The sequence below is a fragment of the Perissodus microlepis genome, chromosome 14 (genome assembly GCF_051167445.1).
Source record: "Perissodus microlepis isolate ML-2025 ecotype Zambia chromosome 14, ASM5116744v1, whole genome shotgun sequence".
Lineage (NCBI taxonomy): Eukaryota > Metazoa > Chordata > Actinopteri > Cichliformes > Cichlidae > Perissodus > Perissodus microlepis.
The window spans coordinates 31,153,143-31,181,135 of record NC_140474.1 but is presented as its reverse complement, the minus strand read 5'-3'; the positions used below and the strand labels follow the sequence as shown (position 1 = coordinate 31,181,135).

General features: G+C 38.7%; 1 protein-coding gene across 1 annotated transcript in view; it reads right to left on the bottom strand.

Moving 5' to 3' along the window:
* LOC146374219 (calsyntenin-2-like) overlaps nt 1–27,993 on the bottom strand; it is a 314,916-nt gene that overhangs the window by 83,875 nt on the left and 203,048 nt on the right. The window contains exon 5 of the mRNA XM_084951267.1: nt 18,847–18,996. Coding sequence (XP_084807393.1) covers nt 18,847–18,996 — 150 coding nt within the window. The remainder of the gene's footprint in view (nt 1–18,846; nt 18,997–27,993) is intronic.

Genomic DNA, 27,993 nt, shown 5'->3' with positions numbered 1-27,993 from the left:
AAGTTTTCTAAAAATCTTGTGAGAGCAATAACATGAGAATGTGGAGATGTAGAATGACAGGCTCCTTTTCACCACTGCCATAACCTGACCAGTTTCTTCATGTTGTTGACGTGTCAGCAGCTTGGACAGAATGGCAGGCATGAGTACACTCACACTCGTTTGACAAACTTTGCTTCACAAACCAACTTAGACTAAAACTACATTAAAAAATGGAAATATTAAAAGCAACTTTAATAAAATGTTTAATAAAGTTGCTTTCAATAACTCGAACTGTAGATGTAATGTATAGAATATTTCATTAATAAGTGAAAGCTGAATCATAATGTGGGGGAGAGAAAAACTGACTAATGAACTACTGATGATCTTAAAGCAGCCTTGTTTTAATGACCGCCATGCAGCTGAGCGATCACATACTGTTGCCCTGACATTCCTAAACCTAAGACTGCTGTGGCCAATTAGGAAATCAGAACGTCTTCTGCGGTGCGCCCAAACCTTTGATCAAAACTCTGTTTATTAGATGAGCAGAAGATGAAGTAGTTGCTTCTTTATGTTTTCACTGAAACATTTTGATCTCATCACTGTTTTTGAGGTTGATTCTCCTGAACATCATTACATCTGGCACCAGCTCAGTTTCAGCTCTTTCCTACTATTGACAAGTGATATAAGAAAGTTTTCAGGCTTAATAATAATATGTTGCACGGTGGTGCAGTGGTTAGCTCCATCACCTCACAGCGACTGGTGCCTTTCTGTGTGGACATTTTACTCCTATGCCTTCTAAAGTTCTCTCCAGGTACTCCGGCTTCCTCCCACAGTTACACGCATGTGTCAGGTTATTAATTGGTGATTTAAATTGGCTGTACAGGTAGGTGTAAGCATGAATGGTTATCTGTCTCTATGTGTTACCCCTGTGATAGACTAGCAACCTATTCAGGGTGTACCCTGCCTCTCTCCCTATGACAGCTGTGATAGGCTCCAGCCACAATGACCCTGAACCAGGTAAGTATCAGTGCTTTATTTTAAACCCTACAAAACAAAATAAACATATTTGCTTTTTGTAAATGACTTCATGGCCCATCTAAGGTGTCTTTACAGCCCACCAGGGGACTGAGCACCACACTCTGAGAATCACTGCTGTAGACTAACAGCTGGATGTTATTTAAGAGTTTATTTGGAAGTCTGACTGGCTGCACAACTATTAATCAGAGAAACATCTGCCAGTGTTATATCTCTGTATGATGAAATACAGGAGGTTCCAACAGAATAGATGTGAGAAAGAATTATTCTGCTTATTCCACGGACATTATGAAGTGCTGTCAGTCTTCAATACTGATATATTATTTTTTTCAGTTGCTATAGGAAACTGCAGGATTTGAGTAGGTAGCATCTAAATATTCCCCTGGATAAACAGTAAGTGAGTGAATCCAGCTTCTCGATGGTTTGCAGCTCTGCGGCGGGGAAAACAGATGCAATAAAGCTAGGTGAAGAGGAAAGTCAGAAAGGGTTTCAACAAATTGCCAGAGGTGGGATCTCACAACTGGATTTACTGAGTCAACTTGTTTTATTACTGCAGACTAAAAACACTTAAAAGATTTAAAAGCCAAGGGGAGAAAAAGAAATTTTTAATGTATTTTTAATTTCACAGACGCAAACTAAAACTAAACTATTTTAGCTGTATCTGTATGAGACTACTGCTGCTACCACTGACAGGTGCAGTAGGAGCTCAAAAAAACAAACAAAACAAACAACCCCCCATAAATAAATAAACCAAAGAGCAGGAGCACACATAGTGTAAAGACATACATCTAAAGAATCACACGAAAAGCTCTCGCGCAATGTGACGTGCATGCACAGGCACAATAACACACAGCTCTGCACTAATGCTCAGCTGTCTTAAAAGCAGAGTGGGTTTAATAGGAAGCTATCTGGTCTCTATTGAGTTGTGCGCTCGCCTGCAGTACGCTGAGCAGAACTCACACAGAGGGCCCAAGAGTTCCTCTCTTTGTGAATTTGAAAGGAAGACGAGAGGCAGAGGAAGCGGGGAAGACATGAAAACAACCATGTGAAGCTGGTTCATCAGTGCTAAAGTACAAACTCGCTGAGGTTTGGATCATGAAAAAGGAGCTTTTTATGTGTGTGTGCGCTCAAGTCAACAATCTTGTTTTTGCATCTTGCGCATGAAACAAGGGATATGTTTCTGTATGATCACGATCTAAATATTTACTGGCATCAAATCGTAAAAGTAGTGTTGCTGTCACTGAGGAGTGACGCACAGTCTACTGTTGTTACGTTTATGCAGCAAATGTGCAAGGTTAGGCTGCTAATCATGCTGAGCAAATTTGTTAGGTTTTGTATTTTTCATACCATAAGGCGCACTGTCGATGAATGGGTCTGTTTTCATAGACACCAGATTATAAGACGCATTAACCAAAACAAAACAGTCAGATAAGTCAAACTTTACTCAACTCATTCTTCTTGCTTCCTCTACTTCCGTACCGCTCCGTAATTCTGTCGCAGCTGTACTATTCCCATGTTGTTGCAGTATATAAATGACTAACCTCGTATTGTGGATGGATTATTCTCCTGACTGAAGTTTGGTCGGTTTACAGCATCCTGCCATGCGATTGCATTTGTCCCTAACCATCATGAAAAACCCTCATGTTAACTTTTATCGAGTGGAAAAAAGTTAGCATTCATCCTCCAGCTTCCCTGTGTTTATGCTAACACAGCTGTGTCGCTAGCGATCATGTATCATTATATACCAGATAGCCCAACTCCAGTAACCCTTCAAACATCACAGCTCTTTAGTTTTCTGTCTTCATTTATGTTGGAAGTGATAGCAGAGCTGCACGTTTTAATTTTTTCAGAAATCTCTCAGTCAGAACATGCTATATCATGTTTAAGTGGAAACTAGCGAGCTAACTTCCTGCTAAGTTCTAACACCGTTAAATTTATTAAATTCTGTTTTCATGGATACCTGGATGTCAAACTTAATTGTTACACCTGGTAAAGCAGCAACACTGAACATTTTATTAAAGATGAAAGAATTTAGACAATTTTTAACTCTCAGTGATGGTGCAGTGATCGTTTGACTTTTGGACCTGAAGCTGACGGAGTTTCGGACCCAGATTACTACGAGTCCGCGAGACTCCTGACTACGGTAGCCTTAATGCTCCAACGATCCATCAAGCGGTGCGGCTTCGTAGCTTACCAAAGTTGTACTAAAACATTTTTTGACAGATTTTTGAGCGTCGTGTACAACATAAAATCAGTTCGAGGTCAGTAAGCACAACCAGAATTCATACATAAGGACACCGGATTATAAGGTGCACTGTCGATTTTTGAGAAAATTAAAAGATTTTAAGTGCACCTTATAGTGCGGAAAATACGGTACATAAGGCGCACCGGATTATAAGGCACACTGAAAATATGATAGATGGCGACATGTCTGGTCACACCACAACGTGCACCACCACAACCTTCTCTAGAGTTTATAGGAATGATCTGAAAAAGATGAGCAGGAGCAGGAGTTTTCTGGGCAAAAATGTCTTGTTGAAGCTAAAGGTCAGAGGAGAATGGCCAGATAGATTTGAGCTGAAAGAAAGCCAACATCAGAAGAACCAGTCGTTGTCACCTTCACCAAGAAGATTAGGTTTTTCGCAGTGTTTGGATGTGCGGTCACTCTTTCCGAGTGGCAGGTATGGGGTAGGTCTGTCTGCCATTATAGTTTGCATCCAAATATCATGTCACATTTGACCTCTGACCTCACTTTTACATGTCACATTGACCTTTTTTTCAAGTTGATCCCAAGATGTGTTATATCTTTAAAGAATTGACAAGAGAAAGACAATAAGCTGCCTATTTAGTGATAACTATACTGCAGTATAATATTATTTAATAAAGTTATTCATGTCCATTTATTTACAAATCATTGCCTATCATCTGCTACCTACTCCTACTTTGTGTGATCAAAGTCTGTCAAACTACTCTTATCTGATTTTTACTGCACTACAAACTTCTTGTATGTACAGGGAGTGCAGAATTATTAGGCAAGTTGTATTTTTGAGGAATAATTTTATTATTGAACAACAACCATGTTCTCAATGAACCCAAAAAACTCATTAATATCAAAGCTGAATGTTTTTGGAAGTAGTTTTTAGTTTGTTTTTAGTTTTAGCTATTTTAGGGGGATATCTGTGTGTGCAGGTGACTATTACTGTGCATAATTATTAGGCAACTTAACAAAAAACAAATATATACCCATTTCAATTATTTATTTTTATTTTATTGCGTGCAGCAGCAACCACAGCCTCCCAGACACTGTTCAGAGAGGTGTACTGTTTTCCCTCCTTGTAAATCTCACATTTGATGATGGACCACAGGTTCTCAATGGGGTTCAGATCAGGTGAACAAGGTGGCCATGTCATTAGTTTTCTTCTTTTATACCCTTTCTTGCCAGCCACGCTGTCTAGTACTTGGACGCGTGTGATGGAGCATTGTCCTGCATGAAAATCATGTTTTTCTTGAAGGATGCAGACTTCTTCCTGTACCACTGCTTGAAGAAGGTGTCTTCCAGAAACTGGCAGTAGGACTGGGAGTTGAGCTTGACTCCATCCTCAACCCGAAAAGGCCCCACAAGCTCATCTTTGATGATACCAGCCCAAACCAGTACTCCACCTCCACCTTGCTGGCGTCTGAGTCGGACTGGAGCTCTCTGCCCTTTACCAATCCAGCCACGGGCCCATCCATCTGGCCCATCAAGACTCACTCTCATTTCATCAGTCCATAAAACCTTAGAAAAATCAGTCTTGAGATATTTCTTGGCCCAGTTTTGACCTTTCAGCTTGTGTGTCTTGTTCAGTGGTGGTCGTCTTTCAGCCTTTCTTACCTTGGCCATGTCTCTGAGTATTGCACACCTTGTGCTTTTGGGCACTCCAGTGATGTTGCAGCTCTGAAATATGGCCAAACTGGTGGCAAGTGGCATCTTGGCAGCTGCACGCTTGACTTTTCTCAGTTCATGGGCAGTTATTTTGCGCCTTGGTTTTTCCACACGCTTCTTGCGACCCTGTTGACTATTTTGAATGAAACGCCTGATTGTTCGATGATCACGCTTCAGAAGCTTTGCAATTTTGAGACTGCTGCATCCCTCTGCAAGATATCTCACTATTTTTGACTTTTCTGAGCCTGTCAAGTCCTTCTTTTGACCCATTTTGCCAAAGGAAAGGAATTTGCCTAATAATTATGCACACCTGATATAGGGTGTTGATGTCATTAGACCACACCCCTTCTCATTACAGAGATGCACATCACCTAATATGCTTAATTGGTAGTAGGCTTTCGAGCCTATACAGCTTGGAGTATGACAACATGCATGAAGAGGATGATGTGGACAAAATACTCATTTGCCTAATAATTCTGCACTCCCTGTATGTTTCAAAACAACAAAGAAAACAAGTTGAATACATACAAAATACTACACAATTCTGTTAAAAGTAAACACTGCCCAGAATTAACAGTACAGTGAGCTGCTGTTAAGGCTGAATTCTTACAAACACAGGTGTAACCGCAGACTATTTTCATTGTCTTATTCCTTGTCTTCCCACTTGAATATTAAGAGATTTGTCAGCAGATATGGATATAATATTGATAGATAATCTCTCATAGTAGAACCACATATGAATATTCAGGCATTGAAATTGCTGTACACACACAAATACACATCATCCTGCCTGAAATAAAGGGTGTGAAAAGCAGGGAAAAAGACACGGTGGGGAAGGAAAGATGGATAGAGGTGCTAAAGAAAATGATGCATCATCACACTTTCACACTGTTCCCTGTCTCTTGAGGGTGTGGAAGAGTGAGTTTTCCTGTGCATGTGTGTATGCGTGTTGTGAGTAACTTGCATGCTTTTAAATGTGTATGGAGATGTGCAGATGTGTAGGAGAATGGTTATGTGAATACTGTGTGTGTGTGTGTGTGTGTGTGTGTGTGTGTGTGTGTGTGTGTGTGTGTGCGCACATGTAAAAATGCTGACACCATGTTCAAGTATTGGAAGAGGTCATCATTACTCGTCCCAGTCCTCAGTGAGATAGCCAATTTACATATAAAAGAGCACTCTGCTCCTCTTTTCCTCCCTTTTCTTCCCTTTCCTTTTCCTCTCCACCTCAGTCCTCCTCCATCTCTCTCCACTTCATCTTTCTGATTTCTCTTGTTTCCTCGCTGTCGTTAGGTCTCTCTTTTCCCCCAAAGGATTCATTTTAATGCTTTCATGCATGCTCTTTGTGTGCCATACAAGATACTTTTTGTTCTCAAGTGCATAGAGAGCTCTTACTTGTTTCACCAGAGTGCAAGACTTGCAGTTGAAAAATGTGCATCTCACAAAATGTTGGAGGCTAAGAAAAAAGTAGAAAAACAAGGTCAAAATGCAAAAAACACACCAGTGACTGGAATGATTTTTCCTTTCTCAGTGTTCCATGATAGGAAGTTCATTCATTGCCTCACATTATCAGTGTAAAGCCAGATATATTATTTTGGAGTGTACCAGAAGAAAATGAAATGATCTATGAAAATTGTTTTTGATGATTTGTTTGGTCATGTCTTCAAAATGATGGTTGCACTGAAAGACAGGTTTACCATTACCAGGGTGCTGCAACACAAAGCTAATGTCAAGAAAGAAAATTATAATTACTTACTTACTAACCAACCAATGGGAATGCAGCAAAACCTGACACAGTCACTGAGTGGCATGATGCTTGCATCACACAACAAATTCAAACTGAAAAATTACTGTTAAAATGTGCAAATGAAATCTGTGATTCCAACATATAAATCTAATTAGGCTGTGGCAGCAGAAGCCTTGTTTGTGTGATTTGTTTTGCAGCTGTTATAATGAACTTGCCAATGTGATGTAGCTGGGAATAAAAAAGGATTCAACATAAAACTTTCTGTTATACACAAGTTTATTAGCTCGATGACCCACAGTGGCTGACATCCAGAAATCCTACCAATGGTTGGACAAAGCTGGAGTGAAAGACAGCACAGAGGCACTAATCACGGCAGCACAGGAACAAGCTCTGAGCACAAGATCCATAGAGGCTGGGGTCTACCACACCAGGCGAGACCCCAGGTGCAGGCTGTGTAAAGATGCCCCAGAGACAATCCAGCACATAACAGCAGGGTGCAAGATGGTAGCAGGCAGGGCATACATGGAACGCCATAACCAAGTGGCTGGCATAGTATACAGATTGCTGGAGTTGTGCCACCAGTTATCATCTGTCATCTGTTGTTTTTGAACATGATTAATCTGCTAAATTTGTCATTACTAAGTGTCTGGTGCTGCAGATATGAGTGTGAAATTAAAGGTCTGCACTGTAAGAAACATATTTCTATTATAATAATCTTATAAAGCTTTTAATGGAATTTAATGAAATTACACCAGTTCTCATTCTGCAGAATTCTGTGGGAAGCCTCCTAAAAGACCCCAATTTCATGTCTAGAGTAACTCTAATTCTTTTGCCCCCTCTGAGGATTGAGTGAAAATGACAATTTAATCCTGTGTGTTTAAAGTGAAGACACTAAAACCATTCAGTAAAAATCATCCAAAAAGTTCCTTTTTGGACTCTACAAATTGTTCTCTTTATACCATCTTTGTTTTTGTCCTGCTCATCATATCAGAAGACTGAGCAGATTACTCAAGGCATCCCATGTCCTCTAACCCTCATGGGGGATCCCAAAGGAATCCAAACCTGGCATACACTGTAATCCCTGCAGCATGTCTGCCCCAGGGTCGTTTCTCCCTACAGTGAGATTTTCCCATTGTATTGCTCTTTAGTCACATCTAAAGCTTGTAGGTGCGGGAGAGGGTCAGAATGCAACATGGCTGTAGTGTGTAGCAAAATACATCTACATAACTGGAGCCCCAGCTAGACAAGACCCAAGGACTTAATGTTCCAAACCTTTTCCTTAGACACAGAGACATGTCGCCCTTATCCTTCCCCTGAACTCTTCTTCTGTTTTTTTCCCTCAGACATCCAGTCACTCCATTTTGTTTTATCCCCTTTCTCTCCCCTTTTCCAGCTTTGTCATCTTGACAGTAAGGTGGCACTATAAAGGAAGCTCCAGTCTCTGCTGGCAGAGAGACCGGGACTGAGGAAATAAAAACACTGATATGTATTTATGTCAAGACTTTGTCCAACTAAATAATTATGATTAAAGGAACATAAAGATTATCATGTATTGCAGTTGCAACCAAACACAGTTTAATTCAGGGCAGTCGATATTTTAAATTTTCATTTCCCTTTTAGTATACTGTTATAATGCAGATCAAGTCAAAACTAATCATATCAAGTGATCACTGTGGAGTAAAAACTCAGGCTTCAGAATGGTTTCCAGCAATTTATATAATGTCATATTGTCACATATACTGGAGATCCATCTGACTCTGAAATATTTCCATAGATCTGTTTAGGTATAGTCTTTTTTACCTACATTTGTTAGACTTCCCTAAAGTAAAAAGCACACGTGGATAGTATTGTTTTTAAGACTTGCAACAGGCAAAGGTCAAGATACTTGTTTGCTCATGAAACTGAATCGAGGACGCTTCAGTTAACAGTGTGACCCCTACATATTCTCCCGGCTGTTGCAAGTTTTTATATGTGCAACAGATGTTACCAGTAACAGGAAAATTAGGCTACTTTTGTATATGAAAGTATATTTTTTCTTTTTAGAACAAGATGTGACTTTTTAGTATAAATTTACAGTTTTTTTTTTGTTTTTTTTTACAACTTCAACAATGGTGAAGTGACTGTAATTCATGGCAGTACTCACATCAGTAGTTTTTAAAAGAAGTTGCATTCATAACATTATTTTCATCCTACCACAGGATCTTAAGATACAAAAAAAGCAAAGCTATGGATTTTACCCGTGCCATTATTCATTCATCCTTTCTAACTAAAGCCAGACAGAAGAATAAAAAGACTTTGCGTGAGATGATCCCTGCGACAATGCGCACAAATTTGTTATGATGTAATGCAATAAAAATGAAAAGTGGCAAAAGACAACAGCCTGAAAACAGTGATGTGCACGAATTGCTATGACTAGCAGGGGATCAGAGAAGAAAGGGAGCAAGAATGAAACATGAACATGAGGGTTGAACCTCATGTTCATGAGAGGAATGATATGGGAACAGGGAAAAGCATCAAAACCCACAAAAGAAAAAAGTATGAGACACAGACATTAAGGACAGGGAGAAAAGAGGAAACAATGAATTTAATATGGGGAAACTAGCTAATACAAGTGAGGGGATGAAAAGTGCTACAGCAGCAGTCACACAGCCTCAGTGTGAGATTAGAGAGGAAGCAAGAGAGGAGGTGGTAAAGGAAATGGGAAAAGGAAATGCAGAGTAATTTATTTTTCTTTTTCCTCTCTTTAATTCATCCTCTTCCTTCTTTTATCACAGATCAGTACTGTTGGCTCCCAAGACACACGCACACACACACACACACACACACACACACACACACACACAGAAGAGTTAGCCAGAAAATTCAGCTTCTTTCCTCAAAGAGAGAATTTGCCTGAAAGCCTCTGTTGCTCTCAGAAAACCCTCTGCCATGAGTTAGCAGGTTCAGTAGACAGTTACCACCACATTTACAGTAACCTTTACCAGGAGGACCCTTGCAACTGCAACTATTTATTTATTTATTTATACCAGTTTTAGAGTAAATAAAACTATTTAACAAAGGATAGGAAGAGTTTATGGTTTTGGTTACATCATAACGTTAATCATGTCCAGTTTGCTGATCTGGAGCATGCAGGTGTTTGTCAATACATATCCAAAGTCTTCCAACGAGCAGACATCCCAGCCAAATTTACCCCATAGTAAGGCTGTCCAATAATCATGGAAATTGCAAAAAACCCAAGAGCTACATATCAGACTCTACAGGTCTCAGTTAGCACGTTATATGTTAAATTTCATGAGAGTACATTTTAGTTTGTAAGAGTTGCCTGTAAGAGAGCTGTGCACAAATGAATTCCCAGGCCTTCAACAAACTGAAGCAATGTTGTGAAGAAGAGCGGGCCTGAATTCCTCCACAACCAAGTGAGACACTAATAAAGTCATATTGAAAACAGTTACTTCAAGTTATCACTGCTAAGACTGATCTACAAGCTATTGAATTATGGTGGATACACAGTCACGTGAAAACTAAGCAATAACACACCACAATTCAAACTACTTCATGACTGCAAATTAAGTGCATATTTGAACATTTTTCATTCATTAATAAATTTGTATTTATGCCACAGTGACATTTATATATTCTGACAAAAATGAGGAACAATTGTTGCCTAATGTGTGTGAAAAAAATCACAACATTAATCTCTGCACACTTAATGTCTCGACGTCTTAATCCTCTTGAAAACTGCTACATACAGGCATTTATTAAGACCGAGTTTTCATCTTTTTCCGATGCAACCCTTTTTTACAGACATTTTTTAAAGATATCTTCCAAACCAGAACCTCTTATCATAATCATCATCAGATCTTTGTTTTTTTTCTCCATTAGATAAATGTCATTTTATCCAACAGATCTACCTCACCTTTTATGGAATTGGTCAATTCTATTCATTTTAAGAAAGACTCCAATCCTCATTACAAAAACCTTTAAAACTGAGTAGTATTGACGTATGGTGCATGCATTTTTAATAACTAGTCACATCTCTTACACTCCATGCTCAAAAGATATAAAATTCATAATTATCTCGCCTCACGCTACAGTTTTATGGCCAGGACCATCAGTACATTGTATGTCAATGACTTTTTCTTCACTTATATCTTCCGCTGAAATGGAAACATCAAACAATCTCAGTAAGGGATATTTTTAGTCAAAAGATTCATAACTATATTTCTGTAAAACCTGCATGTTGTCTGCTTGTTAAACAGTTGAATAATTTGTTGTGTAAAAACTAGAGTGATATGATAAAAGGTTACTGTTCAATTTAAAGTTGAATAAGAAATGCCACCTCTCTCCAAATAAGTGTGCGCTCATGTCATAATGGTGCCATCCATGACTCTCATTAGGAAGAAAATGATTGCGACATGTAAACTTTTAAAACATAAACATCTATGCTATATTGCTCTAATTATTCCAGTGTAGAAAGCAGACGTGGAGTCCAAGTACACACTAATTGCCTCTGGGGTTAGTTGGAGTTTGGGGCTGCAGGTGGTTACACAAATATTCAAGGCTCAAAAAGCTCAAAAGACAATGGAAAGATATGCATATGCAGATTTTTATTTTCAGCAGTGCGACATCTGCCAGTCAAGGCCTGTGCTTGTCGCTGGTTGTGCAGTTGTGTGCTTGTGACTACAATCTCTGCCGTGGAGTGCATAGATGACAGAATTGGTTTTGGAAGCTGTTTTTCCTGTTGTTGGTGATGATAGCACACATTTCATTCCTTGCAAAGCTAACATTCACTTTAGCCTCAGCTACACTATTTATTTATTAGCAAATGATAGCATTTTTGTTCAACTCGATTTTATTTACATAGCACCAAATCACAACAATAGTTGTGTCAAAGTGCTTTAAATTGTAAGGTAAAGACTTCACAACAATAAAGAGAAAACTCCAACAATCAGAACACCCCCTATGAGCAAGCACTTGGCGACAGTGGGAAGGAAAAACTCCCTTTTAACAGGAAGAAAACTTGAAAGTATCTTGAAAGTAGAGATAGTGTCTGTCTCCTGATTCCAAACTGGGAGCTGGTTCCACAAAAAATGGGCCTGAAAGCTGAAGGCTCTGCCTCCCATTCTACTTTTAAATACTGTAGGAACCACAAGTAAACCAGCAGACTGAGAGCTCCCAAAAGTGCTCTATTGGGGTGATCCAGTACTATGAAGCTTTTAAGATAAGATGGGGCCTCATAATTTAAGACCTTGTATGCTGTGGCGGTCCCCCCCCCACACACACAAAACTTATTGTGGATTGTACATTAACATAAAACTTGTCAGAACCATACTGAAATTCACCACAGAAACACACACACACACACACACACACACATACATATGAAGAGAGAGAGAGTATGCATAGTATGCAAACGGCTACCAACAGCCATCATAATTAGTCATACAGTGAGAACAGGACAAATCAACAATTGACAATGACTAATTAACATTAAAATGTGTAACGTAATGTATTGTTTGGAGTTTAGTCTGTTACTGTTACTATTTTTACCATTTCTTCTTGGAGCAACTGTAACCCACATAATTTCCTTAGGGATTAAAAAAGTATTCTGATTCTGATTGTTTCAGGATGACCTGCCATTATCCAATGACACATCCATGACCTGTATCTTTTGCTCGTTTCTCCTCTTCTTCTTTTCTCATTTTTATAAACTGAGCACCTGATGGCTTTGAACTTTTCTTGTCCATCTTCCATTGGTTTTAATTTTGCACTCCAGTATGAACACCCATCCCCCAACTCGAGAATCACCACAACATAACCTAATAGACCTACACCTTAGTTCACAGATTCACTTTGTCTAGGGTTTATTTTCTGTGATTTCACACCACCCAGGATTCAAATCATGAATACATAATGGGCTTGGATTTACAACATTAAGATTGAAATGTGCTCTATTTGGAAGCAGCCGGCCCCCTCCCCTTTCGACAGGTTGTGTGTGAGACTTTAAATCATCAAACTTTAAATTATAAATTTTAAATTGTTATTGGTCCCTTTACCCCGAGTCCTAAAGTGTATATTTATTTTCTTACTCTTCTTATATATGTTGTTTGTTTACTTGCACTGCTATTACTGGAGCCTCGTTCTCTCGTCTCTCTATATACTGGACTGTAGCGGAGATGACAATAAAGTTTACTTTGACTTCAGCAGCAAGCAGGCGCACCGAGGGCTCTCGCGCTCACTTTTTGCATAGAATTTCGATAAATTCGGTGCAAATTATAAGTCTTGTATCATTATGTCTGGTGTTTTCGTGTTTGTTGGTTTATTTTTATTTAGTTTTATTTTGCGAGTTGGTTATTAGATGCTGCTCCAGCCAGCCAGAGAATCCCCCGCCGCCCCGTCCTCTCCTACCTGTGCCGCAAGCAGCGGGCGCACCTCGCAAACGGAGGGCGCCCTTACTCCCAGCAAATGGGCAATAGAAAACCGATCGGTGCCTATGCCATTCCCAATATGCGCTGGCTGATGTCGGGTCAGCATGAGTATGAGCAATTTGGCCCGTATGAGTATGGGCCCGTGATGCCGCCCCCCACCACGATGCCGCCCCGGGCAACCGCCCATGTCGCCCGTATCAAAAACCGCTACTGCTTGTATGTGAGGAGCAGGATTTTCAAATTCAAGTCGGGAGATATAAGGTCTTTCTTTCTAGTCAATGTCAGTACTCAAGCTAACTCTCACACATGATGAATAGGTGCACACACTTTCTGAACATCACCATGTTAGCGTTGCCATTGTAACTGCCCTACAAGTTTATCAGTATTGAGCTGCAAGTTTTGTCATAGTTCCATGATCCACGACAAATAATACGACAGACGTAGGAATTTATCAACCAAAAAAAGCATGATTAATTTTAGGATAAGTGTTAGTCAGTGTTATTAGTGTGTCAGCAGTTAGATAAGTGTTTCCATGTTAGGCATATGGTGAGATGTAGTAGAACCTAAAATAATCAGGCTGAGGCCAAACAAATAAATGACATGGGTAAAGCGAGGAAGATTGCAAACACTGAGACAGGCGGCTCTTTAAATGCTCCAGGGAGACTTGCCAGGTGTTCCCAGTAGCACTGCCTACCAGGAGCCTGTAAGACAACTAAGGAGGAGGAAAATAGGCAAAACACACACATTTAAATTTTGCTTAAATTTTTCAATTAAATCACATTATATGCTACAAATTTCCTTTTCATGCTTATCCATAATGTGCTGATCAATATATACTGCGTCTTTTGTAACACCAAACTGTAGATTAATAAGCAATGATGTCATACACTACAGTTACAAATAACTTCAAGAATCCTTTGTGAAACTTTGAAGAGTGTACCTCCGTAAAGTCAATTTAGTTGTGTTGGTGACTGTCTCTGTGTTTGATCCAAGGTCACAAACACTGAGAAACAAGGAGTTTTTTTGTTTTCTGAGACTGTTTGTTTTCTCAAAGTGCTCGGTCTCTAGTCTGGGGCCTCCTGGCTTTAAGACTGACCACATAAAGCTTTCTGTCAATGTGCCTGTTATTGTGTTAGAGACAAACTGTATCACACCAAATAAAGCTGATAGCCATCCCTTCGAATTTAGAGAAGAGGCTCAACAGCCGCTCAATCCATTATTAGTTTTTTGTGTATGTCTTTGTGTGTGTGTGTATTCACGTTTGTCTTTGTATGTGGGCAGAGGGAGAAGGGAGATTAATAGACAAGATATGAGATGGACTATTATACTTTGAGAAGTTTTAAATAGCTTTTCACTGGTGGTGGGAAAAAAGCAGAGGCGGTGTAGTCTCCTGCTATAGAACAGACTGCTAAAAAAAACGATGAAGAAGTGATGCACCGGTGAGACAGTTACAGAGCATATTGGCATTGAGAGGGACAGACATCGGCATCCTTCCAAGAACCTGCAACAAATGAAACATAATGTGCTCCAGGAAGAGATGCAGGTACAGGACAGATTTGTGGGCTCTGATCAGAGCACTGATTGCAGGTTTACATGCGGAGGGAACTAGATGGCACTCTGAACCATGATCCATGTCCAGTTAATTTGCCTGTGTATTTTCTTCCATTAAGATCTGGAAAAGGTTACTTTGGACACAGATGTTTGATGTGTAAAACACCAGATGACTCTTGCTGTTTTTTCATATTTAAACCAAGTGGCAACTTTCAGAGCTGAAACAATTACGCCTGAAGTGTAAAAAAGTATTCTTAAAAATCATCGCCTGGCACACCCATCCATACTTTACTATAGTCAGGTGCTTGGCTAGCTTAATTGACAGGTTTCAGAAGTCCGCTAGATCTCACCTATAATTATTACTCTCAATAAATAATATGATCTGCTGCGTGAAAAAGTTTTTGCTTCAGTTTTGATGCATGAAATTCTAGTATCTTATTAGGCTGTCAGATATGTATGTCTCTTTGTTATCAACCAATTAATTAAACAAAAACAGGACAGTAGGTCAAGGTAACTTTATTTATACCCATAGGCAAGGTAAATTTGAAGTAGGTAAAACACTGAAGCTTTAACAATAAAAAGTCCATCAGCAGCAGACGCAACTACCTCCATGTTTTTTTTGTTTTTTTTTTTGGGGGGGGGGTATGATTTAAATCTTTTTCAGCCAGCAGGAGTTCGTAGAAACAAGTTTTGACAAAGCATCTCATTTGAAGTTGATATGGGTAAATCTCTAGGACATCTTTGTTGTTACATACTAATATAATGATTTATATGGAGACATGTTTTCGTCTGCTGGATTGCCAAAAGCCAAATAATCGCTCTCTTTTAGACCCGCCTTTGGCTGATTACAAACCTTATGATCTACTAATTGGTGGACAGCTGAAAACAGCTGTATGATGTGGCTGAAAATAACTATCTACACACACCTCTGTAAATGTGAGTCTGTGTGTGTGCGCGCACAGGCAGTACCCTTCAGTAAAGAAGTTTCCAAGAACAACTGAAGACCTGAGATTGGTAGAGACACACAACTGAGCCCTGCTGTCTAGAGCCAGAGACCATGGCTAACTTGAACAGACAGATTACAGTTTTTTAACTGCAAGAAAGCAAATTTTGTGTGTGTCTGTGTGTGTATGTGTACATGCGCACCTTTGACATTCCTGCAGTAGCCTGTGTTTAATACAACAACCACTAGGCCTATTAAATATCCCCTGATCTATGGCCGTGGCATTTACTTTTCTCCATCCTTTGCTTTTTTCCCTGCTGACAAACAGCGCTCATAGCAACAAGTGCCCTTTCATGAAGGAACAGTGTCTCTGTGTAGATTTGTGTGTGTGATCTTTTCACCATAATTTCGGAGTTCAAATCTTAACTTGAAAAAATGCTCACACAAAAGCAGAGTGTAAAGACAGCATTATCACAGAGAGCGTAAAGGTTACCTTGTACGTCCATAACAGCTCAAAGTGCTCTGTGTGTGGCTGCGTGACTGTAAGCGTGCCAGGCAAAGGCATTGAACTTGTGCACACACCCACCAAAACCTAAAGACCGATCAGTTCCTGATTGGCAAAGTGAATAAAAAACAGACCATCTTATTAATATGTAATTTTCAGCTGGATTAGATTTTGTCCAGGATAGTCTAAGGTTTAGCAGTAGGTTACTTTGTCTCAACTAAACATCTACCCAATAGCAGCTGCCCTCCCTGATGGCAGTGGTCTCTCCCAGAAGGGACAGTAGCAAAAAAATAAAATAAAAAAAATACACAGGCACAGCATGAGCACTACAACAAAAGAGCACACTATGTTAATTTGGCCTTCAAACTGTCCCAGTCTCAGTTCATCAGCATCCATCCATCCAATGCATGAAACAAGCCTCATCTAGAATTAAGTACTTCAGTACCGACAGCAGCCAAAGGATCAACTGTAAATGTCGTCACTGATGGTTCAGAGCTGTGCTGGCAGCAGGAGGTGTACACAACATTAAGCTTGGGCTTTTAATTTTGTTATTAGTTATGTATATAACTATAAACACTATCACATGTGAATATGTGAGTCTATGAATGTGTATTCATATCATAATGAACAATTTTTTCTTATGTGTGACCTATTCTGTTGTGGCATCTTCATAGTTCAACTGTACATTGTGACCCATATGGAAAAGATATATATAAATCTTTTAAAGTTTGTATCTGTCTTGTGTGAAACTTGTATGAAAAGCATACAAGAGTGAAAACAGATATAAGATCCCTTGAAAAATTATATAATGAAACTTGTATGTTTTGGATACTCACTAAAACAATATATGAAAGTAATGAGAAAGTGGCCACTTTCATGAGTAAATCATATAAGTTTTTACTATTCCATATGGGGAAATACGAAATATTCAAAGTGCCATCGTGATTACTTCTAAATTAAACCTTTACCATTAAAACACAACAAAGTGAGCAATTGTTTTAAAATACATTTTAATATAATATATTTATGTAATAATTTGAATTATAAAATAAAGGGTGACATTTTTTACACTTTTCTTTCCCTCATTCTTTGGTTTTTGATTCCCGTGAATCTTAAAATTAAGCCTCCTACTCTGGTGGAGTTTGAATTGATCCATGTTAAGAAATTATTTATACTAAATAGTACTAATGTTAAATTTGATTGCTTCCCCCTTTTCCCATCTTAATTTTTGCACCTTGCTTGGGAAACTGTGGAGACAAAAACGACTGTTGAATATTTTATTTTCTATATTTAATTTAAAAGTGTACAAAGACAACATCAAATGTTGAAACTGAGAAATTGCCTTGTTTTTTTGAAAAATAAATGCTCCTCTTGAATTTCACGCCAGGACTATGTTTCAAAAAGGCTTGGAGAGGGGCATTATTACCACTGTGTTGCATCACCTCTTCTTTTAACAACACTGTATAAATGTTTGGAAACCGAGGTGAACAATTGTAGTTCTGAAAGCAAGATGTTTCCCCATCCTTACTCGACATACTGCAGAGTTTTAACGGTTCGACCCTTCTGGGTCTATTTTTTGCCAAATGTGTTCAGTGTGTGATAGCTCGCGCCTGCAGGGAGGCCAGTTTATTACCTGGTCTCTTTTACTAGAGTAAGAGTGATGTTTTAATACCTGCTGGTTTGGCATTGTCTTATTGAAATAAGCAAGAGCTTACCAGAAAACCCTTCCTCTTCTTTGCTCTTAAACATTTAATATTGATGTTTCTTATATTCATATTTCAAACAGTGTCCTGGTGTTGTTGGAAACAGAATTATAAGATTCCAACTTTTTTTCTGTGAAATTCCCAAGTCACATCAGAAACATAAACACTTGTCCAGAAGCTTTAAAAAAAACATACAAGTTGGAGGATTGAAACAAGATTGAATATGAGCCAAGCAACTTAGCAGTTTCATCAGGGTTCAGTGGCTGCCACTGAGCTGCTGCCAGGGTCCTCATTTACTGCTGTTTATCACCAGCCTGCTATCTTTGCGTTCTGTGGGATAAATGGCTGGATGCCAAAGAGCACATGAATCACCTTGTTAATGACAGAACAACACAGATTGCGCATGGTTACATGTGAAGCTAAAAACAGCATGTGGCCATCTTTCATCAGATGCTGCCGCCCTCTCTGACAAGCGTAAATTGCATCTAAAGTTATCTTAAGCACTGTTTGTGTTGTAGCAGCACTCAGACGCTTGCCTTTGCATTACTCTGGGCCTTGTTAAAGCTGCCAAGACCATCTTCTGATGCGCTAGGAGCGGTATAGGTTGAGTCACAGTGCTTTTAGTAAAGTGTTGTTGATCACACCAGCTACGCTTGACAGGCCAATTCCTCAGGGAGGGAAAGAGAGACAGAAAGAGGCTTAGAAAAGGAAAGTGAGAGAGAAGAATATAGAAACATACTGTAGGTAAAGAAAGATGAGAAATGTAGACATTATGATAAGCACAAATGGAGAAAAATGAAGCATGCCGACTTAAGCAATGCATTTAGAGGTAAGTAGGAACACACACTATGAGTAATCACTTACAAATAAGCACATCTGTGAACATCAACAGAATGAAGCCACACACAGACTGCACAGACTGTAATCACACACAAACAACCGCATCTGTGTGTCTGGGTGTATAAACACCGCACAGTCAGACCTGCCTGAAATCTTTGCACACAAACACAGACAGACAGATATAACAAGGACCAACCTTGCCAGCCAGGTTTGCAGACCGGCTTGACGTCAATGCGGACAGGAACGCTGTGCAAGGCTCTCTTCTGGCCGCAGTCCCAGGCTGTCACCTGGATCTCGTACTGCTGCTGGCGATCATAGCTCAGTTTCTCCGTGTTCCGGATGTTACCTGGTAGGGAAGAAAAGGTCGAGGTCAAATTAATCCAAAATAGCTTTTTAAAGCAACTCATTATAGCGTATTGTTGAGTAAATCCAGCTTCCCTATTGTGTCTCATAATGAACACACTTTGTGTTTAGTGGTTTGCCAAAATTAAATGTTTTAAGAATAAAAAAAAATAAAAATAACCATCATTCAGTTAGTAAACTATTGTCTGGTTTGTGTGGCAGTGATGAAGTTAGAAAGTTGCAATCGCTGTGTCCAATTTTCTACAAAAGAACTCATCCTGTGCAGTTAGATTCTCTGTTAAATTGTTCAATTTAATTCACACTTCCCAACCAGCAAAACACCTGAAATTGATTTAGGCAATTAGGGAAAATATAAGGCAGCTGTAGATTTGATCCATTTGGGTGGATCAAATGGTTTATGGCCTGGACAATAAACGCACATTTATCCTCATTTCACATTAGAAAAAAAAGGCAGCTGTAAATGAAATTAACTATGGTTGAATCACATTTCTCTTCTCATGGGCCAGAAACATTTTGAGACTAAACATAGCTCCCATTGGCTGAGTTGGTAGAAAAATGGAAAACATCCAGAATTTTTGGTTTGAGGAACAGCTATAATTAAAAATCAAAAGCATGCTAACACAGCAGGAAAATATTTAATGGTACATGCACACAGGGCCGAGTAGGGTTGTTTTCCATGCATGCTCTGGATTAGTCATGACTCTTGAGTACTTAAGTATGTTAATATCAAAAAATGAGGCTAAAGACAGTTGACTACTCTTAATGGCAAAACTCAGTTTTCATCCACAGTGGCTGCTTTACTACAAACTTGACCAGGGATCGCAATAAACTGCCAGACAGTTAAATATGAGTACTGATGCTGATGCTAGTGCTAGCTGGCTCTCTAGCTAAAAGCACCATTGTTTTTCAGCCATTGATGCTACATGTCTTGATTTGATTTTATGTTTATGTAAGTGAAATTGCTGTGTTATTACATAAATATTTAAGGTTAGTCTTTTACATTGAAGTAAACTAACATAAATATCTGAATTGTTTAACACACGCACCTTAAATCGTCATATATGTGGGCTAATCCAACCCAACCACTATTAACTATTAGCAGATCTACTGCTACTGGCACGTTTAACAGCTGATAAATGAAAATAAGTATAAGTGTGTGTTAATGTTGCATAGCTTGTCGACCAAAGCAGTTGGAATGCTAAAAACAATAACTAGCTGATCCCAGCAGAATTGGGCAGAACTACACATAACAAATATTAGGAAAATCTTAATATGTTTCATGCATCTAAAAGAAAAATAAAGTAAACAATATATTTAAATATACACATATACAATATGTTTTAAATAAAAAAAAAACTATCAACATCTCAATTTTAATTATTAGATCCCAGATCTAATAATTAAAACCTTTAATCTGGAAAACGGCTGCAAGTTCAAAACATCCAAGTGTCATCTAGGTCTTGAGCCAGTGTTTTGGTTTTTAAACTGTTGATTTTTCTAAATGATTCATTGTTTTGAGTTCTCTATGTCCCTTGGGCTTCCTGTTTTATTTTGATAGTCTCTTGTCTCTTGTGAATTAGGTTCAGTTTGCTTCCCTTATATTGTTACATCTAATTTCTTCTTGCTGTGTTTCCCAACTGTCTCCACTCTCCCTAATCTTCCCCTTGTGTATATATTGTCTCAGTCTCCCCTTGTCTCTCGTCGGAGTCTCTGCTCATTTGTCTTCATGTCCCACTAGTCCCATGTTTCCTTAGTTTCCTTTCCCAGTTTAGGTTATTTGTTATGTCTTGGTATTTCTTTTGTACTCTCGTGTTCCAGCCAATGCTCAATTTACGTTAACTCATTCCTGTCTCTCTGCGTCATCTGCATTTTGTTCCACACTCAGCTCCACACGATCTGCAGCCCGCAGATCATGACACCAAGTAAATATAAAATGCTCAGTGGAAGCTTTTGGGAAGTTATTACATATTACAGAAAACAGCCTGCACATTTTTTTGTGAAACATTTTATGTAATACATACCACAAACCCAAATCTGAGTCTGGAGTTTCTAAATCATCAGTGGCTGGAAGTCAGATTTTATAGAGTCATAAAATGGGTATGTGATCTTTTACAGCTAAATGAGTTTCATTTTACTGCAGTCATAAGAAATATGTTATAGCTATGTTTCTGTACTCATCACTAGAGTTTTACATTTATTTAGAATGGATCTCTTCTCTAGTCTGGTGCCTTGAAAAATACCCACTTTGACATTTTAGCATAAACCATAGTATCGTAAGTTAAGTATATATATATACTTGCCTATGCTCTCCCTTGTGGAAAATGAGAAGCAGCAGTTCCACTTGAATGTGTGTCTACTGCACGACGCTGTATATCTTAATGACATTTTAGACTTTTTAGATAACACACAATGTGTATCTGTTGCTGTCTTCTTTCCCCTTGTGCAGTTTGTTTGCTTAAAGGAGCAATGAGTATTTAATTTTAAACCATCCCAATATGTCATTGTCAAATTAACTTTGATGCCTTAATATAATCAGTGTAACAAATGAGATCACGGCAAAGATGACAGGTAGCCTCCGTCTCTCAAAGTGTTTGATTAGAGCTAATGTTTTTTAAAATTAAGAGCACATTTTCATTAAATCCATGCTGCCTTCTGATTCAGAGACAATGTCGCCCCTGTCTTGCCACTACCACAATTAGTCCTTTCATGTTATTATCATCCTTCAACAATGAGATTACTATTGTTGTAAAAATTCTAGTTGGTTAATCAACTTCTGATATGAATCATATCAAAGCCCTTATCAGTTTTAATTAGAGATTTTTTTTGGAATTGTCAAATAGAATGAAATGTGGATCTGGATACCTACTGGCAATCAATAGAAATCACAAAGGTTTGTCACTTAAAAAGGCTTAAAAAGTGCACACTTTACTAGATTACATAAGGTTATCCGGGCTTGTGTGCACAAAAACTAGGAAATTTAGAAATTATTAAATATGTTATGTACACCTGCATTTTATTATAAATGTACTCACCATTAAACAAATCCCAAAAGGTCACACATGATACAGTTAAAAGTGAATGCTAGGAATGCCGGGAAAGCTTAATTAAACAAGAATATGCCACAGTCTGGCAGGGATTCAAAGGGAATAATGATTGCATACTCAACACCTTAGAAGGAACACCTGTTTCCCTCATGGGAAAATGAGCAGGAAGACAGACACAAAAAATAAAATTCAGTTAGTGAGTTCAAAATAAAACAGGAAGTAACTAAAGAGAAGCCCAATATTATGATAATATGTAAAAAAAAGAAGAAGAGTAGGAGTAGAGTACAAGATGCAATAAACTGCCTTAAGAGAAATGACTCTGAGGTATTATCAGCTGAATTTAAATACCACATGTTTGAAATGAAAGAGAAAAAAATCTGGAGTGTGGACAAAAATGACCTTTGCAGACCTCTGTACTGTGTTTCTTTGCTTAGGTTTAATGCCTCTAGGGTACATTTAGCCTCTACTAACATAATAGACCAAAATATTTTACAAACATGTCTCCAGCTCAGATGAGATGGGAAGAGTGGGTTGCAGTTACTGCCGCCTGCTATAAATGAAAGTGTATAAGGTCTACTTGTATGAAACTTGTATGAAAAACATACAAGAGTGAAAACAGATATAAGATCCCTTGAAAAAATATATAATGAAACTTGTATGTTTTGGATACTTACTAAAACAATATATGAAAGTAATGAGAAAGTGGCCACTTTCATGAGTAAATCATATAAGTTTTTACTATTTCTTTTCCATATGGGAAGAAGCGTTATACAGATGCAAAAGCACATTTCTAAAGTACTACATCTTCATCACTGCAAAGTAAGAGAAACTGGAGCATATTCAGTAGGAACATGACTGTTCACAGCAAAGATCACAGTAAGAAAACAGCAGGCAATCCTTAAAGAGCCAAAATTCACAGAGTAACAGCAAAACGTATGCAAAAATGTAAACTTGCCACCTGTTTAAATCTTTGGTCATGGTCATTTTAAGAAAAACACTGAATAAGATGGAAAGATATGAAGGACTATATTGTGAAAGAAACACTGCAGATTGCATTTGGTTCGCAAAAGACCACCTGGATGTATCTACAGAAGTTTTGGGACAAGATAGACATTAAAACCTCATTGTAAGTAAAAAATGTTGTATTTTATTTGTATACCACCTTTCAAGACAAACATCACAAAGTTCTTCACAACCACATGCCCAAACATAAAAACAAGAGTTGACCAAATGCACAAAAAGGAGGATTTTTTAGGTGCTTTTTAAAAGAGATCAACTCCACAGCTGTGAAGCAGTGAGCGTCATGATTAAGGAGCAACGTCTATGTATCGCAGCTTAAGAGAGGTTGGGCAATGCAGCAGAACAGCGACCAATAGCACACACGTAAATCACTGAATAAGTATTAAATAAGAAAATTCATATGTTGAAATGAAGCCCAATCCCAAAGCATTACAAGAAATGTACTAAAAAGGTTCTGCAGACTCATTTAAAGCCTGAATGTCTGATTGAAGGTTCAGCTGGAAGTTCTACAAGTCTGCACAACTATTAATGTGTTTATTAATGAAAAGTGCAGCTCTGAATTTAGTCAAATAGTGTATAAGACTCTTATAAAGGCCAAAGCACATTGTAATGAGTAATTATACACAAATCATGGTAATTTAAAAGGACTCACAAACCTTGTTGGCAAGTTATAATATCGCTTGACCAGGAAAATTAATATATGGCACAAAAGTATAACTAGCACAACAAAAACATCACATCACTTCAGCTGTGTATGCATGCACAAAACTCAGATTCATCAATATTTTCTTGAGAATTTTACTTAGGTAATTATTTACAGTTTTTCAAAACAACCTCAGCCAGAAAGATAAAATCAAATACAGTGGAACCCCGACTTACGAATACCCCATTTAACGAAAAATTCAAGTTACGAAGGCACTTAACGGCAATATTTCTGCCCGTGTTACAGCAAAATGCCCGTGTAACGAAATCCGCTGGCTCTGATTGGCAGAGCCCAGAATGCCTACAATGCCCAATGTCTTCCGAATCATGTGACAACCCCCTTGGCTTTCGTACTTGCACTTCGCTGTTCCACTTGAACGACGTATTGCTGTTGCAGTTAGCAATTAGCCTATCGTTCACTCAAAAGGCGTGATGGGTGCTTTGACAGAATCACATGTAAAGAATGCCAAGTTTTAACTGTAAAGTAATAAATTTGAGAAACACACTTCCCTTTAAAAAGTAATCCTTTCGCTACCTGGCTTCACCAACATAAAGACCAAATGAAATAGGAGACATTCATAGAGAATATTGGTTGTACTTTATTTTTGAATGTTTAGACTCAGCTTCTTCGGTAAATACAGCACATTGAATTCATCTTTGCCATCGGATCAGCTGTGCCTTACCCTCCACCTGCTTCTTCCCTTTTCTTCTAGAATCTTATTCATTTTTTTTCTCATCAACTGTATGTTTTAAAAATCTGAATTAAAGCCTGTGTCTCAGGGGACATAAGATTCCCTTAGGTACTGTTTTTTTTTTCCTCCTAGGAAACACGTTGTCTCATTTCCTCATTGGAGATTTTTTTTTTAAGTTGAAGTTCTCCTGCTTTTTTTTTTTTTTTTTTGCTTTTACAGCACATTCAAGGAAAAAATGTTTGTGTGGATTCTTTTTGTGCACAGGTAAGAACATTTGTAGGTTTATAATACTGAATGAGGATCAATATCTCTGGTTCTGCAGAGAGAAATCAGAGAGGATCATTAATCTAAATATTTCCATGAATATCAGTTTGGTACTGTGTGTCACAAGATTATATCTCTGTCTTTCCCTTTTGTTGAACAACGCCTAGAGTTACCCTGCGATTCAGGTATATCCCCATCCTCAACAAACATGTTTGAATAAACTTGTAAAAACTTTTGATTCTCATACTTCTAGGTTTGGTTCAAAGAGGAAGAGATAAATCACTGCTGCCAAAGTCAAATTTGAAGGCTTATTTGATTTTTGTCTGGTTTGAACTCCATCATGACAAGTCCAAGTGACGTGAGCAGAATTCGCACCTTCTTTGTGTTAGTCAATCAATCCAACCCACACGATTCAGCTTTGTAAGCCATATATATGCTGTATAAAACAATGCTTTTTGTAATGCTCCACTCAACACCTTAGAAGGGACAGATAATTGGCTTGCCTCCATTGGACATTCAACATCTAGACCGCAACCAGTTACTGAGAATCTCCTGACTCGTTGGTAACCACAACCCATTTTACAAGCTGGCATCTTTTCTCGTGCTGAGCAAAGTGGATGAAGGGACCTTGTGTAGTCCTAATGTGCCTGTTAATATTTGATGAGTCTTCCACTAAAGACAGATGACAATGCTCTACACCCCACTAGAGCTGGACAGGGAGGGGGTCCCTGATGGAGAGCACTTGCGGAGTGTAAAGTGCATGGAAATTGGCTCTTATTGGCTGTGAGTTGAAATGGAGCTGGAATGAGTTACTTGTATAACAGCCTGGATGCTTCTTGAGCTTTTTCTATTGTGTGGAAAGAGGTGCAGAAGGAGCTGAATATTGATAATGTGGTATATTTGAATACAAGTATGTGAGTAGGAGGATTAGCTGTAATTCATATTAGGAGGGCATTGTTCGCCTTCCCATCCTCCTCGTCACCCATTCTGTCTTCCTTTCTGCTTATTTAGAATTCCTTCCCTCCTCCCTCTGCCCTGCCCAACCTTCCCATTCCCTCCTAGCGAACATCATTGTCTCACTGTTTTGCAGCCTCATCCCATTTCACTGTTTGCTGCCTCATCTGTTGTGCTTTTCTCTCTCTTTTTTCGCAAACACACACACATAGTATGCATGCACTTACACACTCCCACCTTTCTGCATGACAGAGGTTGTTATTCCTGCTCCTTCAATTACAACATCAACTTATCCATGTCAGCAGGCTGTGCGTGCTGTGACTGCTGGTGAGGGTGGTCAGCTAGTAAATGACTGCTTTACCCTCCAGCTCACCTGCCCCATTTGCCTCTCTATCAAATCCACAAAAACACACACATGCACACAAGCAAACCGTCTCTGCACCTGTCTTTGTGAATTCATGTCTTCGCCCCTTTTGTAATTACCATCTAGTTTTACCACCAAGCTTTTCTTATCTAACACTGCTAAGGCCCATTTGTCTTTGTTTACAGGACACCACTCACATTAATCCTCTCTTCTTCAATAAATAACATAAAAATACAAAATACATAAAAACATTTTTGCATTTCAAGACTTTCCAGTTTTCTTACGTTGGAGTTTTAACTAAATATTACCGTAAATGCCCAAAATGAAGCTGGATATTTTTAATCACAGAGTCTACACCAGGGGTAGGGAACTCCAGGCCTTGAGAGCTGGTGTCCTGAAGGTTTTAGATGCGTCCTTGATCCAACACAGCTGATTTAAATGGCTAAATTACCTACTCAACATGTCTTGAAGTTCTCCAGAGCCCTGGTAATGAACTAATCATTTGATTCAGGTGTGATGATCCGGATCCTGACAGATGCAGTGATGTGGACACTGTATCAGTCTGCTGTGGCGAAACAAGAGCTGACCCCAAAGCTGCAATCTATGTTTCGACACTCATCTATGGCCATGAGCTCTGTGTAGGGACTGAAAAATTACACGGTGAATACAGAAATTTACTTCCTTCGAAGTGTGACTGGGCTCTCCTTTAGAGACTAGGTGAGGAGCTTGGTCACTTGGGAGGGACCCAGAGTAGAGCTGCTACTCCTCCACATCCAATGGAGCCAGTTCAGATGACTCAAGCATTGGACGAGAATGCCTCCTGGACACCTCCTAGGTGAGGTGCTTTGTTAATGTCCTTTGGGGAGAAGGTGAGGAGGCCCTTCTCCTTGGAATAAAAGCTTCAAGTTGTTAAAGGCAAGTATAGATTTTGATGTTATAAAATATGCAATGTTCATTGCATAACTGATAATGCTTTAAGACATAAGTTTTGCTATTATTATTTGCTATGATAATTGCTTCTCATTGTAAATTATTTTTGGGGTCCCCAGGGATGCAACTCAGTAGTCCCTGTATGTAAATTATGTCGGTAGGATGAAGGCTAAAATTCAAAATTCGACTTATTCTTAGAAGTATTTAGGGTGCTTTGACAAGGGGATGACTGCACAAGTACCTGGTGTTGGCAGCTGCTGCTAGGCTTCACCTTAGCTAATTTGAGTCACTGGACTGGAACACTTGAACATACATGTGGTGTGACAAATTATTTGGCATGCAGTAATTATATAGCTCATCCAAAAAGTCTGGCCTTTATTTTCAGTGTGTGAAATTCTAGTATTTTATTAGTATGTTACTTTGGAATAATTAACAGGTGTTGCACGTTTACCGATTGTAGATGAAACTTGTCACCAAGCTAATAAACTGCGATGATTTCGTGCAGACCCATTAGCACAGTGGACAATATTTGCATTTCCCTGCCATCACAAGTGAAAGGAGGTGTTCAGGCTGGACTCGAAGCCAAAAAAATCTAATTTTTCAGGACAGGACAGACGAAACTGTGTTTACAAAGCGTATTATTACTATACAGAGCTATCAGAGGTCTGCTGAAATCTGCATGGCTGCAGCATGTAGTTCCATTTCTTCGAAGGTGGCGATCAGGCTATGGTGTAGTTTATGATGTAGATTATAGGGCTATACAGTAGCTATCAGTGTTGTCTCATTACTCCAAAAAAGTAACGTATGACACATTACTTGATATAAAAAAAAGTAATTTGTTACAGTACTTGTTAAATTACCCCTTGTTAAATACTTTCTCATTAGTCCGTAAAATGACCTGAAATGCATCGTCTCATAATAACCAGTAAGCAATATATACCTCAATATAGTGTACAGTCCAACACACCAACACAAAACATATATATATATATATATATATATATATACAT